The 21,602-nt window shown below is 46.1% G+C and overlaps 2 protein-coding genes across 20 annotated transcripts in view; one reads left to right on the top strand and one right to left on the bottom strand.

Annotated features, from left to right (window-relative positions):
• The window catches only part of KCNAB2 (potassium voltage-gated channel subfamily A regulatory beta subunit 2), a 109,226-nt gene extending 98,276 nt beyond the window's left edge, over positions 1 to 10,950 (bottom strand). For 2 of the 9 annotated variants that reach the window (XM_038377076.2, XM_038377083.2), the window contains exon 1: positions 10,847 to 10,950. The gene's annotated coding sequence lies outside the window, so the exon portion shown is untranslated. Of the gene's footprint in view, positions 1 to 5,875; positions 6,531 to 9,841; positions 9,863 to 10,020; positions 10,249 to 10,846 lie in introns of those variants that run through there. The other 7 variants (XM_038377078.2, XM_043500063.1, XM_038377082.2 and 4 more) reach the window with 6 other exon arrangements.
• Positions 10,951 to 10,982: 32 nt separating this feature from the next.
• The window catches only part of NPHP4 (nephrocystin 4), a 107,337-nt gene continuing 96,717 nt past the window's right edge, over positions 10,983 to 21,602 (top strand). For 5 of the 11 annotated variants that reach the window (XM_043500052.1, XM_043500051.1, XM_038377066.2 and 2 more), the window contains exons 1-3: positions 10,983 to 11,117; positions 16,240 to 16,322; positions 18,560 to 18,750. In XM_043500052.1, the coding sequence (XP_043355987.1) occupies positions 18,580 to 18,750 (171 nt within the window). In that variant the 5' untranslated portion in view covers positions 10,983 to 11,117; positions 16,240 to 16,322; positions 18,560 to 18,579. Of the gene's footprint in view, positions 11,118 to 16,138; positions 16,195 to 16,239; positions 16,323 to 16,477; positions 16,527 to 18,559; positions 18,751 to 21,602 lie in introns of all 11 variants that reach the window. The other 6 variants (XM_038377069.2, XM_043500055.1, XM_043500053.1 and 3 more) reach the window with 3 other exon arrangements.

Here is a 21,602-nt window from a genome sequence, read left to right as displayed (position 1 = left end):
TTGATGGCACACCTTTGATGCACACCTTCTGTGGAAGGTGAACATGCTGTGAGACAAGAATTGCTTTTTGGAAGGAGGGTATGTATGTCTTTTTTGTATTGTACTTTTATGTCTTTAGCAAATAAATTTGGCTAAACTCAGTAAGTTGGTCTCTTGAACATACTTAATAATGAATCACAAGTATAGTTAAATCAATTGACTATACTACTAATCAATACCAGCCTCTTTGAAGGAGAATAATTCCACTAATTTTAAACATATTCAAATAAATGAACATTCAATTTGTTCTACTGAAGACAGTGTCCTTCCCTGGCTACACATCTTTCACTTGGTTCACAGAGACCCAAGTATTTCTTTATTCAGTCACCAGGCTCCTGTCGCTTTGGGACAACATCCATCCAAAATGCTCACACCCTCAGACACTGTACTCTTTTACAGTATTCCAATTCTCTCTCATGCTAAGCTGTAAAATCTCTCTCTCTCTCTCTCTCTCTCTCTCTCTCTCTCGGAAATAAAGTTTTCCTCCTTTAGCCGACTTGTACTGAAAACACCTTCCCTAGTAAGAGATGTAGAATTAAACACACTTATTTTGTCAGTTTATCTTTCTGGATTGTTTTTAATGTGTTTTAAATGCCGACAGCTGCCTGCTGAATTGAACAGGGACCTCATCTTTTCAAAGCAGTTCTAATCTACATTAGGGAATATGTCAGAAAATAGGACTTGTCCATTCACCCTCCAAAATATGGCACAACGTGTATTGATTTTCCATAAGGCAGCACCATTTCCACCACCAATTTACTTCACTTCATACAACACATTCCATTAAACAAACAGCAAGGTTTGGGGGTTTTGCACAGTTTGCTTTTTACCAGGATAAAAACCCTGTCAGAAGTTAATCACTTCATTTCAGATATTCTAATATTTGCCAATATTTCCTAACTAGTGAAACTAATGAGGTTAAAAACTATTTCAACCTTAAAAAAAAAATATCACACAGCGGCATCATGGTCTATTGAGCTGAATATGGGGCGTGGAACTCCAGGGTTCTAGGGCAGCCTTTGCTATTGACTTGATCAGTAATGATGGAAAGCCAGTTAGAGCAACATTTTTAAAATTAACCTACAATGCTGGATTCACAGTGTCACCTGGATCATGATTTTCAGAGACCCTGTGCACCCAGTATTTTGAACATGGTCTTACAAACTGTCTGCTATAGGATAATCTACTACATTGAACAAGATATTGGAAAGAACAACTGAAATATACCGCCACACAGCAAGTTTGCCCAGTCTAAGAAAACAGACATTTTCCAAGACTTACACATTTGAAAGGGACACCCAGGTGGCCAAAGTTTAAAAAAAATACGTATTTTTAAATTTTCAGGAGGTGTTCTCAGTAATCTGAAAAAGTATAATCTCTTCCAGCAGCCATAAAGAATCATCCATTCTGCATGTAATCAAAGTTTGCCCACAGATCAAGTTGAATGTGTCGAACAGCTGTTCCTTTTTCTGTACTCTGATGGAAAATAATCTGTCATGGGAAAGGGATGTTACAGGAAGAAGTTTTCTGTGGACTTCCATATCTTTCCCGCCCATATAACACAAAGGCTTTTTGTGATGCTTGGGGAAGGTGATGCACAGTAACATCTTCAAGAGCAACCGGTGACTAAAGAGTCTAGGGGCATGGCTACACTTGCAGATGTAGAGCGCTCTGAGTTAAACCAGCCTTGGGAGAGCGCAGTAGGGAAAGCGCTGCAATCTGTTCACACTGACAGCTTCAAGCACACTGGCGTGGCCACATTTGTGGCACTTGCAGTGGCATTGGGAGCGGTGCAGTATGGGTAGCTATCCCAGCATGCAAGTGGCTGCAACGTGCTTTTCAAATGGAGGTGGGGTGGAGTGTGACAGGGAGTGTGTTGTGTTTTTGGGGGGCTGAGAGCATGTCAGCATGCTGTCTTGTAAGTACAGAAAGCAGCAGATCTCCCTTGTCCCCCACCCCGCCCCCTCTCTCACATACAGCATTCCACACTAATGGTTGCTTTGTCTTGGAGCTGATAAGCAGCCGGCTGTCAGAAACGGAGCTTCCAAAGGGCATATCCGCATTCCCCAGCCGATTCCAAACAATGACAAGAGTGGCCGCTTGACTTAAGGGGATTATGGGACATTTCTGGAGGCTGATCAGAGTGCAGGAAAGCAACAACTAGTTCACATTGGCGCTGCGGCGCCCCAGCAAGGGCGCAGCAAACATTATTCCACTCACCGAAGTGGATCACCAGGAGCGCTCTAGCCACAGAGTCAGAGCGCTCTACATGCAGTGTGGACAGGTAGTGAACTAGTACATGCGGGGCTCCTTTATTGTGTTGTAACTCACAAGCGTAGCCAAGCCCTAAGCTCATTGAGTTTCAAAAGGACTCAGGCATTTTTGAAAATTTAACCTGCCTTCTTTAGAATGACAGGAGACAACCACCACGAGAAAAACACCTCATGAGAACGAGTGCTGTGGACACAGAAAACTTAACCACTGTGGGTAGAATACCTGGAACTTTCAAGGGATCCAGCTCCCAATACAGGTTCTTCATAGAATCTCTGTATCTGTACTTCAGGCGGTTGAGTAATCACTATCAGCTGATGGAAAAAGCTGGTAAAGTCTGTCCACATATTTACATGTATATACAAAAACTAATGTAGCAACATCAGAAATGTTCATACCAAATTGTAAAGTTCAGGAGTTTCTTTCTTACACATACATTAAATTATAAAAACAACTATCTAGGCTTCTGAATCAGTTAGCAAAGGAATAAGTCGATGTATTATTGGTTTCTCTGACCCATGTTCTGTTAATAACAAGACAAAATGGAATGATCACATTCCTGATCAACTGCCTTCCTTTTCCTTGGAACTGAGGCAACTCCGATCCTCCAAGAAGAGGATAGTATGAAATGCTCACTTGATTCTTTTAAAAATACAAACAGTCACAAATGTTTAAGAAGAATTAAAGAGACAGTGAGCTCTTTGGGACGGGGCTGTCTTCCTTGTTACATGTCTGTACAGGGCCGGGCACAATGAGGCTGTGATCCCTGAATGGAGTTCCTAGGTGCTATACAATGCAAATAATCAACAATCTTGATTATTTGTTCCCTACTAGGGTAGGAACAATGGAGAAGTCAGTTTATGCGTGGAAGTGAGGGGAGAGCCAGCAGCACATTCAGACCTCGCCCAGAGGCATCGATTCTTGTGCTTCCTAAGAATCCCCTGGCTCCTGTGATCGTAACCCAAAAAGGAGTGTGGTGGGGCAGATCCCCAACCCAGTCAGGAAACGGTTAAAGAATTCCTCTGGGCACACTTAGCCTCAACCCTACACACCTGTGCGGCTTCTCCTGCTTGGAGATGGGTAGGTCCTTAAAAGGGAGAATCTTTGCTCAATGAGGATCTCCTCTTCTTTATTTTATGGCTACCCAGAGGTCTAGGACTCCACTTTCGTGGGCTGTGGAAGCACATGGACTTTTTGTGTGGACTACTTTAATCTCCACTTCCCCCAGCAAGGGAGAGGGGGTGATGCCTTGACAGCAAAGCTGGAGCGCTGTGCCCTGGATGCTGACACAGGAGCAGTGCCCGCCCTCTCCCCAAGTGGTTGCTAGAGAGATAATAGTCTACTACAAGGACCAAATATTTTTATTACAAGAAGAGGAAACCCATCAGTCTGGCAAGGTCTTTCCAAAAAAAACCTAACAACCACCCACACACGTCGTTCTTGCGTGTTACATTTGATGACGACCCACACTATATTTTTTTTTAAAGACATTACTAATCTTACTTTCCTTGAAGGACGCTGCCTGTTTTTGAAATATTTATGTGAGGTTTTTAAGTCCCATGTAACACGCCAGTGGGATAGTTCTATTTCATGGCGTCCCTTGCCTCTGTTTGTCAGAGTGTGGAGACGGATGGCAGGAAAGAGATCACTAGATTATTACCTATTCTGTTCATTCCCTCTAGGGCACCTGAAATTGGCCACTGTCGGTAGACAGGATACTGGGCTGGATGGACCTTTGGTCTGACCCAGTATGGCCATTCTTATATTCTTATATTTGTTGAAATGAAGCTCCTGGTTTAACAGCAAAGAACACCGAGTGACACAACAAGGCAGTCATACCATACAGGGTAACTGCATCATGAAACATACATGACACGCTTTAATAATCATATCTAATTGGATACTCATTCTAATTGCCAAATTGATCCACCCTGCTATAAACAGGGGAGGAGAGGAAGATGAGACTAGATTCAAAGGTACAACTGAGGCCTGAAGCATATTTCTGAACAGTGGATTCAAATCTCACACGGGACAATATAATTTGAGGGAATACCCTCAACTCAAAAAAATTACCTGCATCTGAAATTTTTTTTTTACCTCCTATTGCTAAAAGTAACACAAGCAAAAGAGTTTAGAGGAAAAAATATGTATATGTACACACAATTCCCCCCCACCCCCATTTGTTTGCTCTGTACATTTAAGAGCAATTTGTGTCTAGTTAGTTCTACTGTATAATTAGCCAGTCTGTCTTCCTTTTGTTTATACAGACCTTTGATACAGAAAAAAGGGAGAAAACAATTTAAAAGAAAATAAAAATTAATAGGAGGACTCAGAGGAAGATGTAATTCTTCAAATGTATTCTCTTTTTAAAATAAAATGTGTTGCTGTAAGATGCTGCAAAGCATTATGAATACAACTGACAAAATGAAGCAAGAGATGCTTATTTTTTCTGACACAATAAAATGGTAAAATACTCTACAAGTCTGCACAGCTACACTCAGAGAAGGTGTATATATTTGTATATATGGTGTTCGTCTGCAAATTATTTTAATTCCTGCCATCCCACTTTTTTTTTTTTTTTTAAGCCTAGAAGACTTCAAGTTGATGGGGTCCCTTTAAATTCTGTTGGTCATTACTCATAAGAAAGTGGGTTTTAGGATTAGAAAAATCCAACATTCATCTTTGACACATGCACTCCGGACCAAATCAGCTTTTTTAAATACTAGAGATTGCTTTTTAATCTATTTACAGAAATATAAGTAGCCACCTCGGTTTGATAAGAAGGTTTATAGCCAAGAAGTGAGGCGTAGCAAAGATCTTAGGGCCAGAAGTTAAAGGCAAACAGTTGGCATAATGAAAAGGAGGACATGTGGCACCTTAGAGACTAACAAATTTGAGCACAAGCTTTCGTGAGCTACAGCCACAAGTACTCCTTTTCTTTTTGCGAATACAGACTAACACGGCTGCTACTCTGAAAGTTGGCATAATGTATTTCTTAAAAATTGAATCCAATTACTGTATCAGCCACAAAATTAATGTGAATTACTGTTCCTGGTGATCTAATATGGACACAATGTCACTACAAACATACGCAATCAAATACCTGGCATAAGGACACAGACTTATGTCTAAACTTCTAGAAGAGTCAGTAATATTTAATCAAATTGTGCAACAGAAGGAATAATGCTTACAGCAATAAATAAATTCCTCTAATCGCATGAAGAAATTCCCAAACATTGGTTTATTTATTATTTTTATAAAGCCAATATATTCTACTTCTTCTCACTCCACACATTGTAAACAGTGGGAGCGTGACGAATGATCACTAGCCCTGAACAAGATATGGCTACAGAAATGCGAGAGCACAGTCTGCCTGCAGCTATATTAGCTTGGAGTCACTCTTCCGCACATTTTCAGTAAAATAAAAGGATAAAATTTGCCTGATATTTTCTACACCTGTATTTAAAATGTTTCAATAATTAGTATGTTTTCACTACCATAGATAATTACAATCTAGGGTGGGAGGATTCCAGGGATTGATGAAATAGGATACAAAGACTTTTACCTGTAGTTTACTGGGTCAAATCCAGCCTTGAGTGAAGAATGTGAGTGAAGAATCATGAAAAAAAAAAAACCAAAAAACACACCAGGATTCTGGTTCACAATCCAGAAGTCTTCATGCAGAACCGCACTTAACCTATTCTGTCTTATCCCAGATTTTGTACATGTGGCGACAACAGTTTAGCAGCTGAATAAAATTAAACTGACAGAAGAGGCTGCCAAGCTCCATATCTAAGAATATCAAAAGATCTCATGCATCCTCTGTGAGATCAGCGGGTTCATGCCAGCCCACATCCTGGCAGTTGTGCCTCAGTCCCAGAAGGAACAGCTTCTTTATTCAGAAATCATCCTTGGCAGATCAACCTTACACTTTACAGGGAGAAAAAACAAACATTATTGTTCGCTCTAGTTCAAACTAGCACTTCTTCCACTAAAAGGGAATCAGCTCCTGGGCACGGTGAATGAAATTCTTCCCCGTTAGAGGCGATCCTCATGCATCAGGGTTGAGACAGACTGTCAGGGCAGCATGGGAGAGACTGGCACTGCCATTGCTTAGGTTGCACTTCTGTGCGTTAAAGGCTTCACTTCTCCAGTGCGGTCACTAAAAATCACTCAGCCAAGCAGAGCTGTGCTTGCTCAGGACCCTCTCTACCAGCAGAGTCATGCCCCAAACCCATGGGCGGCAGATATCATAGGATGGGGAAGGCAGTGCCTCCCCAAACAGCCAGGTGTGGCCCGCCCGCCCACCCTCCCCCTCCTGCAGCTCCCGGTGCTCTGCCCTGGCTGGGGCTGGCTGGCTCGCCATGGGGACTCAGGGCAGTTGGCGCTCGGGCCGAGATGGCTGCTCAGCACTCGGACCGCATCACCCAGAGCTCCGGGGCTGCTGCGGTGGGGGTGCTCTGGGCTCCTTTGGGGAGGGGGGCAGCTGGGGAGAGGAGGAGCCTCAGGCAGAAGGGGAGGGGCCGGGGGCTAGCCTCCCACAATGGCCGGGTCACCAGCCGCCCATGCCCTGGCCAATTTCAACAGGGAATTACAATGCTCCTGCAAAGTATCACTGAAGGCCACAAAACAAGAAGGGGGCAGGGGAACTGCCTTGCAAAACAAGAAACAGGGCAAGAGAGGAGCAGCCTTATTTCAATTAATTCAAACACAGTGAGATTCCTTACATCAGGCCTATGTCTACACTGCATGCCATGGGCGGCAGCAGGTAGGATATGCGTAGCGACAAGTCGCAATGAAAAGCAAGCTGTAGTTCACACTCCGGTGTGTAGCTACAGTCAGTGAACGGTTCCAGGTCCCCAGAGTCTTTCCCCGCCAGAGCCTTTCCCAATGGTGGGGAAGGGCTCCAGCATCTCCTTGAGGCAGAGAAAGGTACCAGTGGCAGGAAGGCAGTGGGACACTGCACTGCTGAAAATAGCTGCGTAGCTGTCGGAGGCAATGCTTGGGCGAGCAGAAAGCCATATGGGCATTTCTTTATTCCCCAAGCAGCCCTTCACCACCTACACTGCTATTTTTAGCAGTGTAGCATCCTGTTGCATCCCCATTGTTAGAGCCTTTCCCTGCTACAAGGGGAATTTATACCCGGACTAGGGGACATGCAGTTTACGTACTATACACACTCCACCTACCATAGGTGTGATCACAGCAAAGTCTTGCTAATCAGTCAATAAGAAGAGAAAATAAAGGTATTTCTTTTCTTTAAAAGAAACAAAAACAAAACTAAAGTTTCTCTGGAAGAATAGAGTCTCGTAGCTTAGCTCTTAACTGAAAGCCAAAATACAGAGAAGCAGCAACCACCAGAGTATATTTGGGGAGAGAGGAGAGGTTGAGGGTTTAGGTCTATGGCTTGTGTTATACAGCTCAGACTAGATGATCACAATAATCCTTTCTGGCCTTGGAATTATGAATCTAGGAGCCATAACAGCAATTTTTTTTTCATTTAAGCCTTTTCCAACCAGCCTTGTTGAATTCCGAGCACCTTTCTGGTTCTACTTCTCAATGCTGACTAGGTGTCAAATGAATGTGTCTGGGTGAGCTGCCTGGGGCAGCATGGCAAAGACTCTGGAATCATTTCAACCACAGGAAGAAGCCCCAAGTAAACTGAGCCAATCACGCTAGTCAGACCTGAATGTGACAGGTTCCACATTGAAATCAGAATCCTTTGATGCTCCTCTGCCTCCTGTAGAACAGACTGCAAACAGCAGGAGCAATATCTTACACTGAAATGTATAAAACTGTAAACAACAGATAATAAATAATAAATAAATAGACTTTGTATCTATTTGATTACTTTCACCCCCTCTCCAAAGTTTTTATGTACATCTTTTGATGTATACATTTGTTCACTACATCTATTTCTGACTTTTTTAAGACTGAATTACAGATTACTCCTGATAACTCTTCTTCAGCCTAACATTGATACTGCAAACTGTTTAGGGCAGGGATCTTCTCTTTACATGTTTGCACAGAGCCCAGCACAATGGGGCCTTTACCCTTGATGGGCCACTATAATCCAAATACTTAATAACAAGAGTAATAACATTCACTGTTATGGAACGGTTGTACCGGCAAAGTGTCAGACCCCCGTGCTGCTCAGTTATTTGATTTCCCCTAACAGGTAAAGGGCCCATCATGTTTTAATTTCCTGAGAGCCTTCCTTTGCCTTGTAAGAGAAACAACTGCCTCACACACGATAAATAGCTTCAAAGAACTGTTCAGGCATAGAATACATTTTCCCTCCATTCACAGTGACATTGTTTGGCTTCTGCATCACCCATTCCTAAGACCTTGGGTGAACCTGTGGACTTAATTAATGAATGGCATTCTATCTGAAATCTGTATTATTTAACACAGAGACTTAAATTAACACAGCATTAAGAATATGTGTTTAATTCCACAGTCATAAAAATGAGTTATAATTTTTACTGCAACCTTAACTCTGCCCCCTTCTGCGCTTGAGTTACAATAAGGTTCATCATAAAAAGCCCACCTAGCACTGAGCAAAAGAAGGCAACTAAACAGATAGTCACTGACGTCTGTGGCAACACTGCTGTGTCACCTCCTGCATTACACACATCTGAGAGCTATGAGCAACTGAGGGTCACACACATGGTAAAAATCAGCAGGTACAAAACCAACTACGGTAAAAGCGATGAGATACCAAAGGAGGTGTGGGAAGCAGTGTTGTTTTGGAGGCTGGGGTGGAGAGAAATCACAGAGATGCAGGGCTGGAAGGGACCTCGGGAAGCCATCCAGTCCAGCCCCTGTGCCCGGGGAGCCTCAGAAGGGAAGATGAATGTGTCACTTTATCAGAAATTACTTCCAGCTCCTACAAGGGCAGTAAAGGGAAAACAGGAGCCCTGCCACCCTACGGGACGCAGGTGCAGGGCCCTGGGGCACCTTCAGCTATCAGGCTGGGCTCGGAGGCGGAAGAGCTCCCAGCTCGGGCACGGTGCAATGCCAGGCTCAGCTCCCAGCTCGGGCACGGTGCAATGCCAGGCTCAGCTCCCAGCTCGGGCACGGTGCAATGCCAGGCTCAGCTCCCAGCTCGGGCACGGTGCAATGCCAGGCTCAGCTCCCAGCTCGGGCACGGTGCAATGCCAGGCTCAGCTCCCAGCTCGGGCACGGTGCAATGCCAGGCTCAGCTCCCAGCTCGGGCACGGTGCAATGCCAGGCTCAGCTCCCAGCTCCGGCTGGATCCACGCGCCCCCGTCCCTCGCTCAGCCCCGGGAAAGCTGCGCTGGGCCAGGCTCTATGGGGAGAGGATGGGCCCGGGGGAAGGACCCACTGCCGGGTCCGCTGTGCCAGCCCCACTCGCCTCCTCCCTCCAGACCCTGCCCGGCCTCTGCTGGCGCTGGGGGGGGAATCATAAGCAGCCCCCCAACTCCCAGTACAATAGAATAGACCCCTCCGCGCCCCAGCCCCACCCCGGGCACCGGCCCCCCACTACCGCCGCCCCCCCGGTACCGACCCCCACGTGCTCCGGCCCAAAGCTGCTACTCCCCCCCCATCCCGGGGTCCCGGCCCTCGACCCTCCACTACCGCCGCACGCCAGTACCGGCCCCAAGATGCTACCTCCGCCCCCATCCCGGGGCCGGTGCCCCGTGATCCGGCCCCGCCCCTCCACGCGCGGCCCGCGGCTCCCCGCACCTGGCAGCGGCTCCGCTCCCTCTAGTTTAGACCATCTTAGCCCTAGCACAGGAGAAACTCCGCCCACCGGTCGCCCATTGGCTGCTTAGCCCTGCCGCTCATACTCATGCAAATTACGAACGACCAGGACGGCGCTGATTGGGTGCCGAGAGAGCCGCCTCTTGATTACGACAGAGCGGAACAGGGAGGCCCCCGGCCCCGCAGGCGGTCAGCGCCCCCTACCGCAGCGCTCAAGTCCCGCACGTAACCTCCCCCCCCCCCCCAACGGGCGACCCAGAGCCACCCGCCTGCTCCCGGCTGGTGCCCATCTCCCCGCCCCGCATCTTCCCTGCCCGGGGAGCCAGAGCCCCCCGCCCCCCCCCGCATCTTCCCTGCCCGGGGAGCCAGAGCCCCCCGCCCCCCCCCGCATCTTCCCTGCCCGGGGAGCCAGAGCCCCCCGCCCCCCCCGCATCTTCCCTGCCCGGGGAGCCAGAGCCCCCCGCCCCCCCCCCGCATCTTCCCTGCCCGGGGAGCCAGAGCCCCCCGCCCCCCCCGCATCTTCCCTGCCCGGGGAGCCAGAGCCCCCCGCCCCCCCCGCATCTTCCCTGCCCGGGGAGCCAGAGCCCCCCGCATCTTCCCTGCCCGGGGACCCAGAGCCCCCCGCATCTTCCCTGCCCGGGGAGCCAGAGCCCCCCGCCCGCCCCCTGCTCCCGGCTGGTGCCCATCGCCCTCCTCCCCCCCTGCATCTTCCCTGCCTGGGGTCCCAGTGCCTCCCCCCAGGCACTGTGACCCCCCCATCCCTGCCCCAGAGCCCGCCCCCCTGCCAGCTGCACCGTGCCCCGCTCACCCCGGCGCTGCCCGGCTCCCTCCCGGCCGCAGCAGGAGCAGAGATGGAGCCGCCCCCCCGCGGCGTCCCATCGCCCTAGTAACCTGCGGCCAAGCTCCGGGCCGAACCATCCGGGCCTCCCGCGCGGGGCTGGGGCGGCGGTGGGAGCCCCGGCCTTGGCGGAGGCAGAGAGGGGAAGGCGGCTTGGCGGGAGCCCGTGGAGGGGCGCCCCCCCGCCGGCCGGGGCAGTTGGTGCAGTCCGGGAAGATGGCCGATGGATACATTGTGGCAGGTAAATGTGTCAGTTTCTCCAGTTTCCGCGCGGTGCCGGCGCGGCTCCTCTCCCTGGATCCCGCCGCTCCTCCCGGCCCCAGCTCGGGGCTGCTTTAACAGCGGCCTCCCCGGGCACAGGCCGCCCCGGGAGGCCCCAGGGGATGCAGCCTCTGCCCTGTAGGCCTGGTTCGCCTCCTTCCGACTCCGGATTGAAGCCGGTGTAACTGAAGAGCAGCAGGCGGGGGTTACTCAATACATCACCGGACTAAAGACACCGGGGCTCAGCAGCAACCGGGCAGGGCAGGAGCGGGGGAAAACTTTCCTAAACAAACACCAAGCTCAGCTGGTTTCAGATTCCCTAAGAGGCCGGAGGGCCCGGTCCAGATACCCTGGGGGGTGATGGTTGAGGTACAGCCACCTAGAGGGCTAGCTATATGGGTGGATCCAACATTTGTGCCCAGCTTGCTGAGCTTCAGAAAACTTCGCTAAAAGAAAAGGAGGACTTGTGGCACCTTAGAGACTAACAAATTTATTAGAGCATAAGCTTTCATGAGCTACAGCTCACTTCATCGGATGCATCCGATAGTTCACGAAAGCTTATGCTCTAATAAATTTGTTAGTCTCTAAGGTGCCACAAGTCCTCCTTTTCTTTTTGCGAATACAGACTAACACGGCTGCTACTCTGAAACATGGGGAAATAGTTTTACTTTGTGTAATGACTCATCCATTCCCAGTGTCTATTCAAGCCTAAGTTAATTGTATCCAGTCTGCAAATTAATTCCAATTCAGCAGTCTCTCGTTGGAGTCTGTTTTTGAAGCTTTTTTGTTGAAGGATAGGCACTCTTAGGTCTGTAATCGAGTGACCAGAGAGATTGAAGTGTTCTCCAACTGGTTTTTGAATGTTATAATTCTTGACGTCTGATTTGTGTCCATTCATTCTTTTACGTAGAGACTGTCCAGTTTGGCCAATGTACATGGCAGAGGGGCATTGCTGGCACATGATGGCATATATCACATTGGTAGATGCGCAGGTGAATGAGCCTCTGATAGTGTGGCTGATGTGATTAGGCCCTATGATGGTATTCCCTGAATAGATATGTGGACAGAGTTGGCAACGGGCTTTGTTGCAAGGATAGGTTCCTGGGTTAGTGGTTCTGTTGTGTGGTTGCTGGTGAGTATTTGCTTCAGGTTGGTGGGCTGTCTGTCAGCAAGGACTGGCCTGTCTCCCAAGATCTGTGAGAGTGATGGGTCATCCTTCAGGATAGGTTGTAGATCCTTGATGATGTGTTGGAGAGGTTTTAGTTGGGGGCTGAAGGTGATGGCTAGTGGCGTTAGGTCTCAGACTCAAGGAATATTTCCAACACACCTCTGACCAACATATTAACCCACAGAGACCTTCCTGCCAACACTACAAAAAGAAGGATTCTGGGTGGACTCCTCCTAAAGGTCGAAACAGCAGCCTGGATTTCTACATAGACTGCTTCCGCCGACGTGCACGAGCTGAAATTGTGGAAAAGCAGCATCGCTTACCCCATAACCTCAGCCATGCAGAACACAGTGCCATCCACAGCCTCAGAAACAACTCTGACATCATAATCAAAAAGGCTGACAAAGGAGGTGCTGTCGTCATCATGAATAGGTCGGAGTATGAACAAGAGGCTATTAGGCAGCTCTCCAACACCACTTTCTACAAGCCATTACCCTCTGATCCCACTGAGGGTTACCAAAAGAAACTACAGCATTTGCTCAAGAAACTCCCTGAAAAAGCACAAGAACAAATCCGCACAGACACACCCCTAGAACCCCAACCTGGAGTATTCTATCTGCTACCCAAGATCCATAAACCTGGAAATCCTGGACGCCCCATCATCTCAGGCTTTGGTACCCTGACAGCAGGATTGTCTGCCTATGTAGACTCCCTCCTTAGGCCCTTCGTTACCAGCACTCCCAGCTATCTTCGAGACACCACTGACTTCCTGAGGAAACTACAGTCCATTGGTGATCTTCCTAAAAACACCATCCTGGCCACTATGGATGTAGAAGCCTCTACACCAACACTCCACACAAAGATGGACTACAAGCCGTCAGGAACAGTATCCCCGATACTGTCACGGCTAACCTGGTGGCTGAACTTTGTGACTTTGTCCTCACCCATAACTATTTCACATTTGGTGACAATGTATACCTTCAAATCAGCGGCACTGCGATGGGTACCCGCATGGCCCCACAGTATGCCAACATTTTTATGGTTGACTTAGAACAACGCTTCCTCAGCTCTCGTCCCCTAATGCCCCTACTCTACTTGCGCTACATTGATGACATCTTCATCATCTGGACCCATGGAAAAGAAGCCCTTGAGGAATTCCACCAGGATTTCAACAATTTCCATCCCACCATCAACCTCAGCCTGGACCAGTCCACACAAGAGATCCACTTCCTGGACACTACGGTGCTAATAAGCGATGGTCACATAACCACCACCCTATATCGGAAACCTACAGACCGCCATTCCTACCTACATGCCTCTAGCTTTCATCCAGATCATACCACTCGATCCATTGTCTACAGCCAAGCTCTACGATATAACCGCATTTGCTCCAACCCCTCAGACAGAGACAAACACCTACAAGATCTCTATCATGCATTCCTACAACTACAGTACCCACCTGCTGAAGTGAAGAAACAGATTGACAGAGCCAGAAGAGTACCCGGAAGTCACCTACTACAGGACAGGCCCAACAAAGAAAATAACAGAACGCCACTAGCCATCACCTTCAGCCCCCAACTAAAACCTCTCCAACGCATCATCAAGGATCTACAACCTATCCTGAAGGATGACCCATCACTCTCACAGATCTTGGGAGACAGGCCAGTCCTTGCTTACAGACAGCCCCCCTAATCTGAAGCAAATTCTCACCAACAACCACACACCACACAACAGAACCACTAACCCAGGAACCTATCCTTGCAACAAAGCCCGTTGCCAACTCTGTCCATATATCTATTCAAGGGATACCATCATAGGGCCTAATCACATCAGCCACACTATCAGAGGCTCATTCACCTGCGCATCTACCAATGTGATCTATGCCATCATGTGCCAGCAATGTCCCTCTGCCATGTACATTGGCCAAACTGGACAGTCTCTACGTAAAAGAATGAATGGACACAAATCAGACGTCAAGAATTATAACATTCAAAAAGCAGTTGGAGAACACTTCAATCTCTCTGGTCACTCGATTACAGACCTAAGAGTGGCTATACTTCAACAAAAAAGCTTCAAAAACAGACTCCAACGAGAGACTGCTGAATTGGAATTAATTTGCAAACTGGATACAATTAACTTAGGCTTGAATAGAGACTGGGAATGGATGAGTCATTACACAAAGTAAAACTATTTCCCCATGGTATTTCTCCCCCCCACCCCACCCCCCACTGTTCCTCTGATATTCTTGTTAACTGCTGGAATTAGCCTACCTTGCTTGTCACCATGAAAGGTTTTCCTCCTTTCTCCCCCCTGCTGCTGGTGATGGCTTATCTTAAGTGATCAGTTTCCTTACAGTGTGTATGATAAACCCATTGTTTCATGTTCTCTGTGTGTGTATATAAATCTCTCCTCTGTTTTTTCCACCAAATGCATCCGATGAAGTGAGCTGTAGCTCACAAAAGCTTATGCTCTAGTAAATTTGTTAGTCTCTAAGGTGTGCCACAAGTACTCCTTTTCTTTTTAGGAAAAACTTTGTAACTCTCAGGGTAGTTAAGCTCTGGAACAAGCTTCCAAGGTAGGTTGTAGAATCCCCATCACTGAATGTTTTTAAGAACAGGTTAGATATGTCAGGGATGGTCTGCAAATACTTGGTCCTGTCTCAGCACAGTGGGCTGGGGTGGATATCTCTCAAGGTCCCTTCCAATCTACATTTCTATGATGCAAAGCAGTGAGAGATAAACTGAGGACAATACTTTAATGAACCCCCTGTGACTCACATCTCTGATTTTTCCCACCAGTAGGTGAGGCTTTTTCTTTCCCAGTTAGGTTCACGGTGGCTCTTTAATATTAACATGAGAGTGTGGGAGTTGCACCCCATGGGATTCAGAACTGGTAAGCAAAGCTGTGCTTCACTTTAAACATGAGGGTGGTGCCACTGATGTCAATGGAGGTCAACAATGAGTCCTCCTTATCTGGGACTGAAAACAGTTCAAGCTATTAATGTAGACAGCCTCAAACTGTTTCCAACTCTCATTACAGAAGTTGTGATAGATGCTATTAGCTGCATCTGCATAGGCAATTTTCTTGCGTTTTCCTACTGTTGGTTGAGCTCTGGTGCAGCTCCAGTGGTGGTAGGAAGACGAGGACAGATTAGATGCTGTCCTGTTAATGTCTGTGTCATTCAACCATATTGAAAGAAAGATGACACAGCCAGGGTTGCCAACTGTCACAATTTTTCACAAGCCTCGCAATATTCAATGTTTTTCTGAAAGCCCCAGATCCTAGATTATGTGATAACATGAAAATCTAACTTTCAATTTTTATTTAAAGTAGGTTTCTAGCCCTGATGGTAGTGGAATAAAGCTTGAAAATGCGAACCCTGAAAGCTTAATATCCTCACCCCCACCCCACATTTATTATTTTTAAAAACTCCTGAGGTTTAAAAATTCTTGAGGTTGGCAATACTGCAACACAGTCACTAAAATGTCAGTGGTCACTATTGGCCTGTCTACCCCAGTGCTTTCACCATTGTTACCTGAGCTATTTGGATGGGATTTGGGAAATCTGAATAAAATTGCTCCTGGAAGCAAGGCTTATGTGGAATGAAGGACCTAGAGCACACCTTCTGCCAAGTGTGTTAAACATGGATTGCTCATGTCTATGATAGCAGTCAAAATTTTAGCAATCCAGTTTCTGTGGGCTCAGTCAGGACGCTTTGACATCTAAAGTTGACATACATTAATTATACTCTTAGAAAGCTCAGTCTCCAGGAAGAGTAAGTCACCCAGAAAAATCTCTTAATTATTCTTTTAAAATTATGTTTAATCCTGCAGGAAACTTCCACTTTGGACATTTTATGTTGTACAGGGGCCCAAGTCCCTCGTGGGGGGTAAGCAATTTAAAAATAAAATGTATTTATTATTATTTTTGACAGTCTGATCTTCTAGACTTCGATATCAGTAATGCCATTCCCACCTGAACACATGATAATCAGATGACTTTCAAAGTACTTGTAAGGTACGTTCTTGTAATTTCTTTAAAGCTGCCTAACTTCACAATAATTCTTGTTAAATTAACCAAAAATAGTCCCAGGAATCTACATTTCACGAAAGAGTTTCCAGAAGAGGAAGTTTGGAATGGAGATTTTCCTGAAAGTACAATTCTCTTCTCAGGTGCATATGGCTGGCAACAATTCTCTTGGGCCTTGTCTACACTATGGAGGTAAGTTGACCTCAGTTACACAACGTAGCTGGAGTTGATGTAGCTTAGGTTGACTGACTGCGGTTTCTACATGTGGCATCGACGGGAAACGCTCTCCCATTGACATCCGCTACTCTTCTCCTTCCGGTGTCGTACTGGAGTTGACAGGAGAGTGATCCGCAGTCAATTTAGCGGGTCTTCACTAGACCTGCTAAATCGACCCCCAGTGCATCAATCGCCACAGCATCAATCCCCGGTAAGTGCAGACATGCCCTTGGACAGCAATCCTTCCTACCTGCATAGATCTCCCCTTGATGTCACAGGCAGGGAGAGCAGAGTGCAGAAAGCAGATGAGAATTTTGCCCAGAATTTCTAGTAATAAGGCGAGTTGCCATCCAGCAGCAACGCTGGATGCTGCCTTCTGACAGCTAAGTTAGAGTACATCTACACTTGGAGCGAGGGGTGTGATTCCCAGCTGGAGGAGACATACTCATGCTAGCTCTCATTGAGCTAGTGCGCGGAGATGTAGAATGTAGCTGCAGCAGTACGATCCGTGGGACAGGCTGGCCATCACAAGCCTGCGCCCCTCAGAGAGCCTAGCTACATGCTCTGGGCTTGTGCAGCAGCTTGTACTGCCAAAGCTACATTCTGTTTTCAGCGCACTAGTTCAATGAGAGCTAGCACAAGAATGTCTCCTCCAGCTGGGAATCACACCCCTCGCTCCAAGTGCAGACATGTCCTAACTTGCTTATCGCTCCAGTGCACTACCACCAAAGGTACCAGGTCTCATGCAAGAGGACTGCACCAAGTGATCTCTCATCTATCTAATTATATTGCCCCTATTTCTGTAATCTCTCAGACCGCCAGGCATCAATTCATTTATGCTCACAGTCCCCCAGTGATGTAGGGAAATGTTATCATTCCTGTTTCTAGATAGGGAATTAAGGCTCAGAGAAATTGAGTGACTTCCCCAAGGCCATGCAGGGAGTCTGTGGTAGAACTGGGAATTGAACTCCGGCTGCTGGCATTCCAGTTCTTTACCATAACTGTAGGATCATCTCTTATGGTATTCCTCGTCTTCCCTCTTCAGAAACTCTTCATTAAAAACAGAGGATGTTATTAGCCTGTGGAACATTCAGGAGAATCCTGTCCTGAGTGGAGTAAGGCAGCTTTACTTTAAACAGTGTGAGCATGTTGTGTTTCGGATCTGAAGCAGTGTTTTGTTGTTTGTTGTTTTATATTGTGGTAATGCTCACTCCAGCTGACACTTTATGCTTGGTGATATGCAAACACAAAGGAAGATAAAGTGCCTGTCCTAAAGGGCTTAGAAAAGTCTGTCTTCCTCCAGCACTGACATGGTGTAGGGCTACTATAAGTAGCCCCATGCTGGCCCCCCTCACAAGCCCCAGCACAGAGAGCATGCTGGGAAGTCTCTGTAGCACATGCTGCTGTGGACAGTGGATCCTCCCATAAAGTAACGCATCCCTGTGGCTGCTCGTTTACTCCATTGGCTGTTTTGATCTCTGGAGGAACCCAGGATCCCATGGGTATTTTACAACTGTCTTGTTCTCCCTGGCCCGTGTTGCACCTTCTGTGACATGCCTCCAGGAGGTGCAGCACAGAATCTCAACTGTTGATTCTGATGCTAGACTAGTGGGCAACTGTTCCTACAATGCCCTGTTCTGTACCCTCCCTCGGTATTCTCTCATGGGTTTGTACTGAACTTGTCCCTCAAGTCCTCAACCATCAGTGCTCAACCCATAAGGAATGGAGCATCACCCAGTGCACTTGAGTGACCTCTGGCAGTTGCTCACAGCTGTGCTGACTGGCTCCAGAGAGTCATGCCCAGCTCTCTGCATCTGGAAGGGAAAGAGGGTTGCGTTAACACAGAGCCTTTGAGGGTGGAGGAGATTCCAATAAAACATTTTTTAAAATCAGTTTATAATTTGGATAGTAAATCTGTGCTTTTTTAAAGGCTTTGGAGTGTTCTCATGCCAGTTTTAAGATAACAGGTTCTGAGCATGCATTTTTCTGAAACGAGTTTTATTTTCTAGATGAACATTTGCCGTAGCAGATGCCTAGAGGAAGAGGTGACCTTCTAAGCAGCAAGATGAGTGAATGGCAAAGGATTTTTGTGCAAAATCTGACTGTTCCTCCACATTCCCAAAGGAGACGACATCTCCCGAGGGAATCAATAGCATTTCAGTGTGTCCTGAAGTGTGTTGAGGGGAATTTAATTAAGCAGGTAAAGAAATATTCTGTCTGCCTTGTGGGAATGTAGCTTTCATACCCTTCTCTTGTTGACATTCTCTGCTTTGAGTAGAGTTCTAATATTTAAAATTCCACAGTGACTACTGAGATTTAGGCTGGACCCAAGAGGTGTGTGGAAGGACCTTTCACCCTCTCTTCTGCAGACTGCATTTTCCAAGTGCATTCTGTGGCATTTTCACTTTTTCCTGGGCATTAGGTATTGGCCATTCTTGGAGGCAGGTTTCTGGATCTGATCAGGCAAATCCTATGTTGTCAGCAGTGTAAAGTCTTGTGAAAATTAATGTAATTTTTTGGGGGACTTTCGATATGAGAGAACAGCTCCTCTCTGACCAACAGTCCAGGATCTTCGGAATAATATAATTGATTGCAAACCCTTACACTCGCACCATGTTAAGGAACAATGGATCTCTCTGGGTGCACCCCTTTGTGGGCTCTAGCCCTTGAAGACACAATCTCATCTCTACACTCATTGAATAACAAAGCTTCAAAAAAAACAGATTCTTAACATGAGTTGTAGGGCAGATCTATCCCACTTAATTCATAAGAGCAGTTCTTACCCGTGTGAGCTGCTTTGTTGAAGTCAGTGGTACTTTCACCTGAGCAGGGGATGTAGGATGGACATTTCAAAGTGAGTGGCCTCATGGTGTGTTTTCTTAGCAAGTGCATCCATATATTTGAGTTCACTGAGCCCAGAAAAGGAACTAAAGGTTTGTTTTCTTTATGTACCTCATGAGAAAAAATGCTCAGACATGCATTTGGATCAGTGGATTATAGTTTAGAAAGTCAAACTGTTGTTAAATTCAAGAATCAATGTTAGCATCACAACAAACTGTGTTTTCTCTTTTGTTCTTATGCCATTTGGATTTGGTTAAGACTCAACTTTCCCCAAGCCAAGAGAAAACACAGGTGGAGAAAACCAGGAGGATTTCAGGTTCTGAATGGTAGAAGAACTAGTCACAAAAATTTTCTTTGTTATTCTTATCTGCTAATTTGAAGAGAATTTTTGTTCTGCGAGCTGGAAAGTTCAGCTAGGTGGATCTGTAGTGATAGCAGAAATTTTAAGCAGATTTACCACTATCCTGCCTTTCTGAAGATTTGCAAGAGGATTTTAGAACTTGGTTGGTACAATTTAGGGTAGGTTTATACTTTAACTAGCAAATGGAGTTGGAGATCTTGTACTAAGATTCTAATAGAGTAACATTCAGTTGGTTCAGGGACTGAGCCACTAAATAATATCACATTTAGTAATATCTTTCCACTGTCCTTAAGCTGACAGCAATATTGGATGTGAAAGGAGACTGATAACTAAAAATGCTTAATTTTAACTATGCTAAAAAGATTACCTACTTTTATTGTTAATATTTTTTGATAAGTTCTTGGCCTCAGATTTGTACAGCTCATTGCGTTACTGTGAAGAACAGCTGTTTTGATTCCACGCCCAAGGTACCACAGGGTGAGATTTCCAAAACCAACTAAGGGAAGTAGCCACACTTTTAGAAACATTAATGGGAGTTGTGTCCCTGGGTTTAGAGCTGAAAATCTCAGCCAAGTTTCACATGCTGATTTTGAACTCTGATGAGAACTTTCATATCTCTAGGAGACATGTCTGTAGACTAGCGGTTTCCAAACTCTATTCTATTGGTTCATGTACCACATTTCTTAAAAACTTGTTGTGAAGAGAATGGATGGGGCGCCAACCTCACATACCATACCATCAATGGTACATGTACCACAGTTTGGGAACCTCTGCTCTAGACATTCATTGTTTTAACATTTGTTTAACTCCATCACTGTTTTTATTAAATTATTATGCATTTACACAATTACCAATTTCCAAATATATTTTTTAATCCCTCTGATTTTAAAGAGATTCTCCAGTGCAGGCCTTTTCAGCACTACAGCCGCTGTCTTGGTAATAGGAAAAGAATGTATTATTACTTTTTAGTTGTGAGGCATGCTACAGTTATGTGTTCACGATCAATGACAGTAAAATAATGAAACACTGACCTCAGAAGGCTCTCAGAAAAAAACCCTTTAAGTAAAATTAACTTTCGAAATTCAAGTCTGAAAGAGGCTCCAGTTCACAGAATAGGTCTTGGAGGGAGCAATTTCAAAACCAGATATTCCCTCCTGCTCCCCAAAAACATCCCCTTGGGAAAATGTCACTTGTGGGCTGTTCTTTACTCTGCAGTAAGGGATGGAGCACTCAATAAATTGCTTCATTCCCTCTGAGGCATCTGGCATGGGCCATTGTTAGAAGACAGGACACTGGTCTAGATTGACCATTGATCTGACCCAGTATGGCTGTTCGTACGTTCTTATAAATATAAAGAACTACAAGAGTTTTGGAGAATACTATTGAGCCAAAAAATTGTAGAACTATCCTAAATAAAATGGTTACTGGTTAAGCATGATAGGCACCCAATATAATACGTGTTTTTTGGGGATGAGAAGAGGAGAGGGGAGTTTAAAATCATTCAACAATTTTTTGTATGATTTTATTTAACTCTGTGGATTGTTTGCAAAGTTTTCTGTGATGACTTGATTCACTTGATGTATAAACTTTCTTGGTTAGTTATAATTAACCAGAAAAACCATATGGTATTGTTTCTGTTCCATGACTGGATGAGCATCCAAGCACTTCTGACATGAGTACTCACAAATCCAGTTTTGAGATTTGTATTCTGTAAAATTTTGTGCCAGTAAAACTGGATCACGTCTTCTCCTTTTTAAAATCCCGGCTTAAAACGTATTTCTGCTGTGATGCCCCAAGGCCAGATCACTCCTATCTGGCATTGGTTAGGCAAATGATCAGCTGACTCCTGC

Source organism: Dermochelys coriacea, chromosome 18 (assembly GCF_009764565.3).
Source record: "Dermochelys coriacea isolate rDerCor1 chromosome 18, rDerCor1.pri.v4, whole genome shotgun sequence".
In the NCBI taxonomy this organism is placed as follows: domain Eukaryota; kingdom Metazoa; phylum Chordata; order Testudines; family Dermochelyidae; genus Dermochelys; species Dermochelys coriacea.
This window is presented reverse-complemented; position numbering and strand designations above follow the sequence as displayed.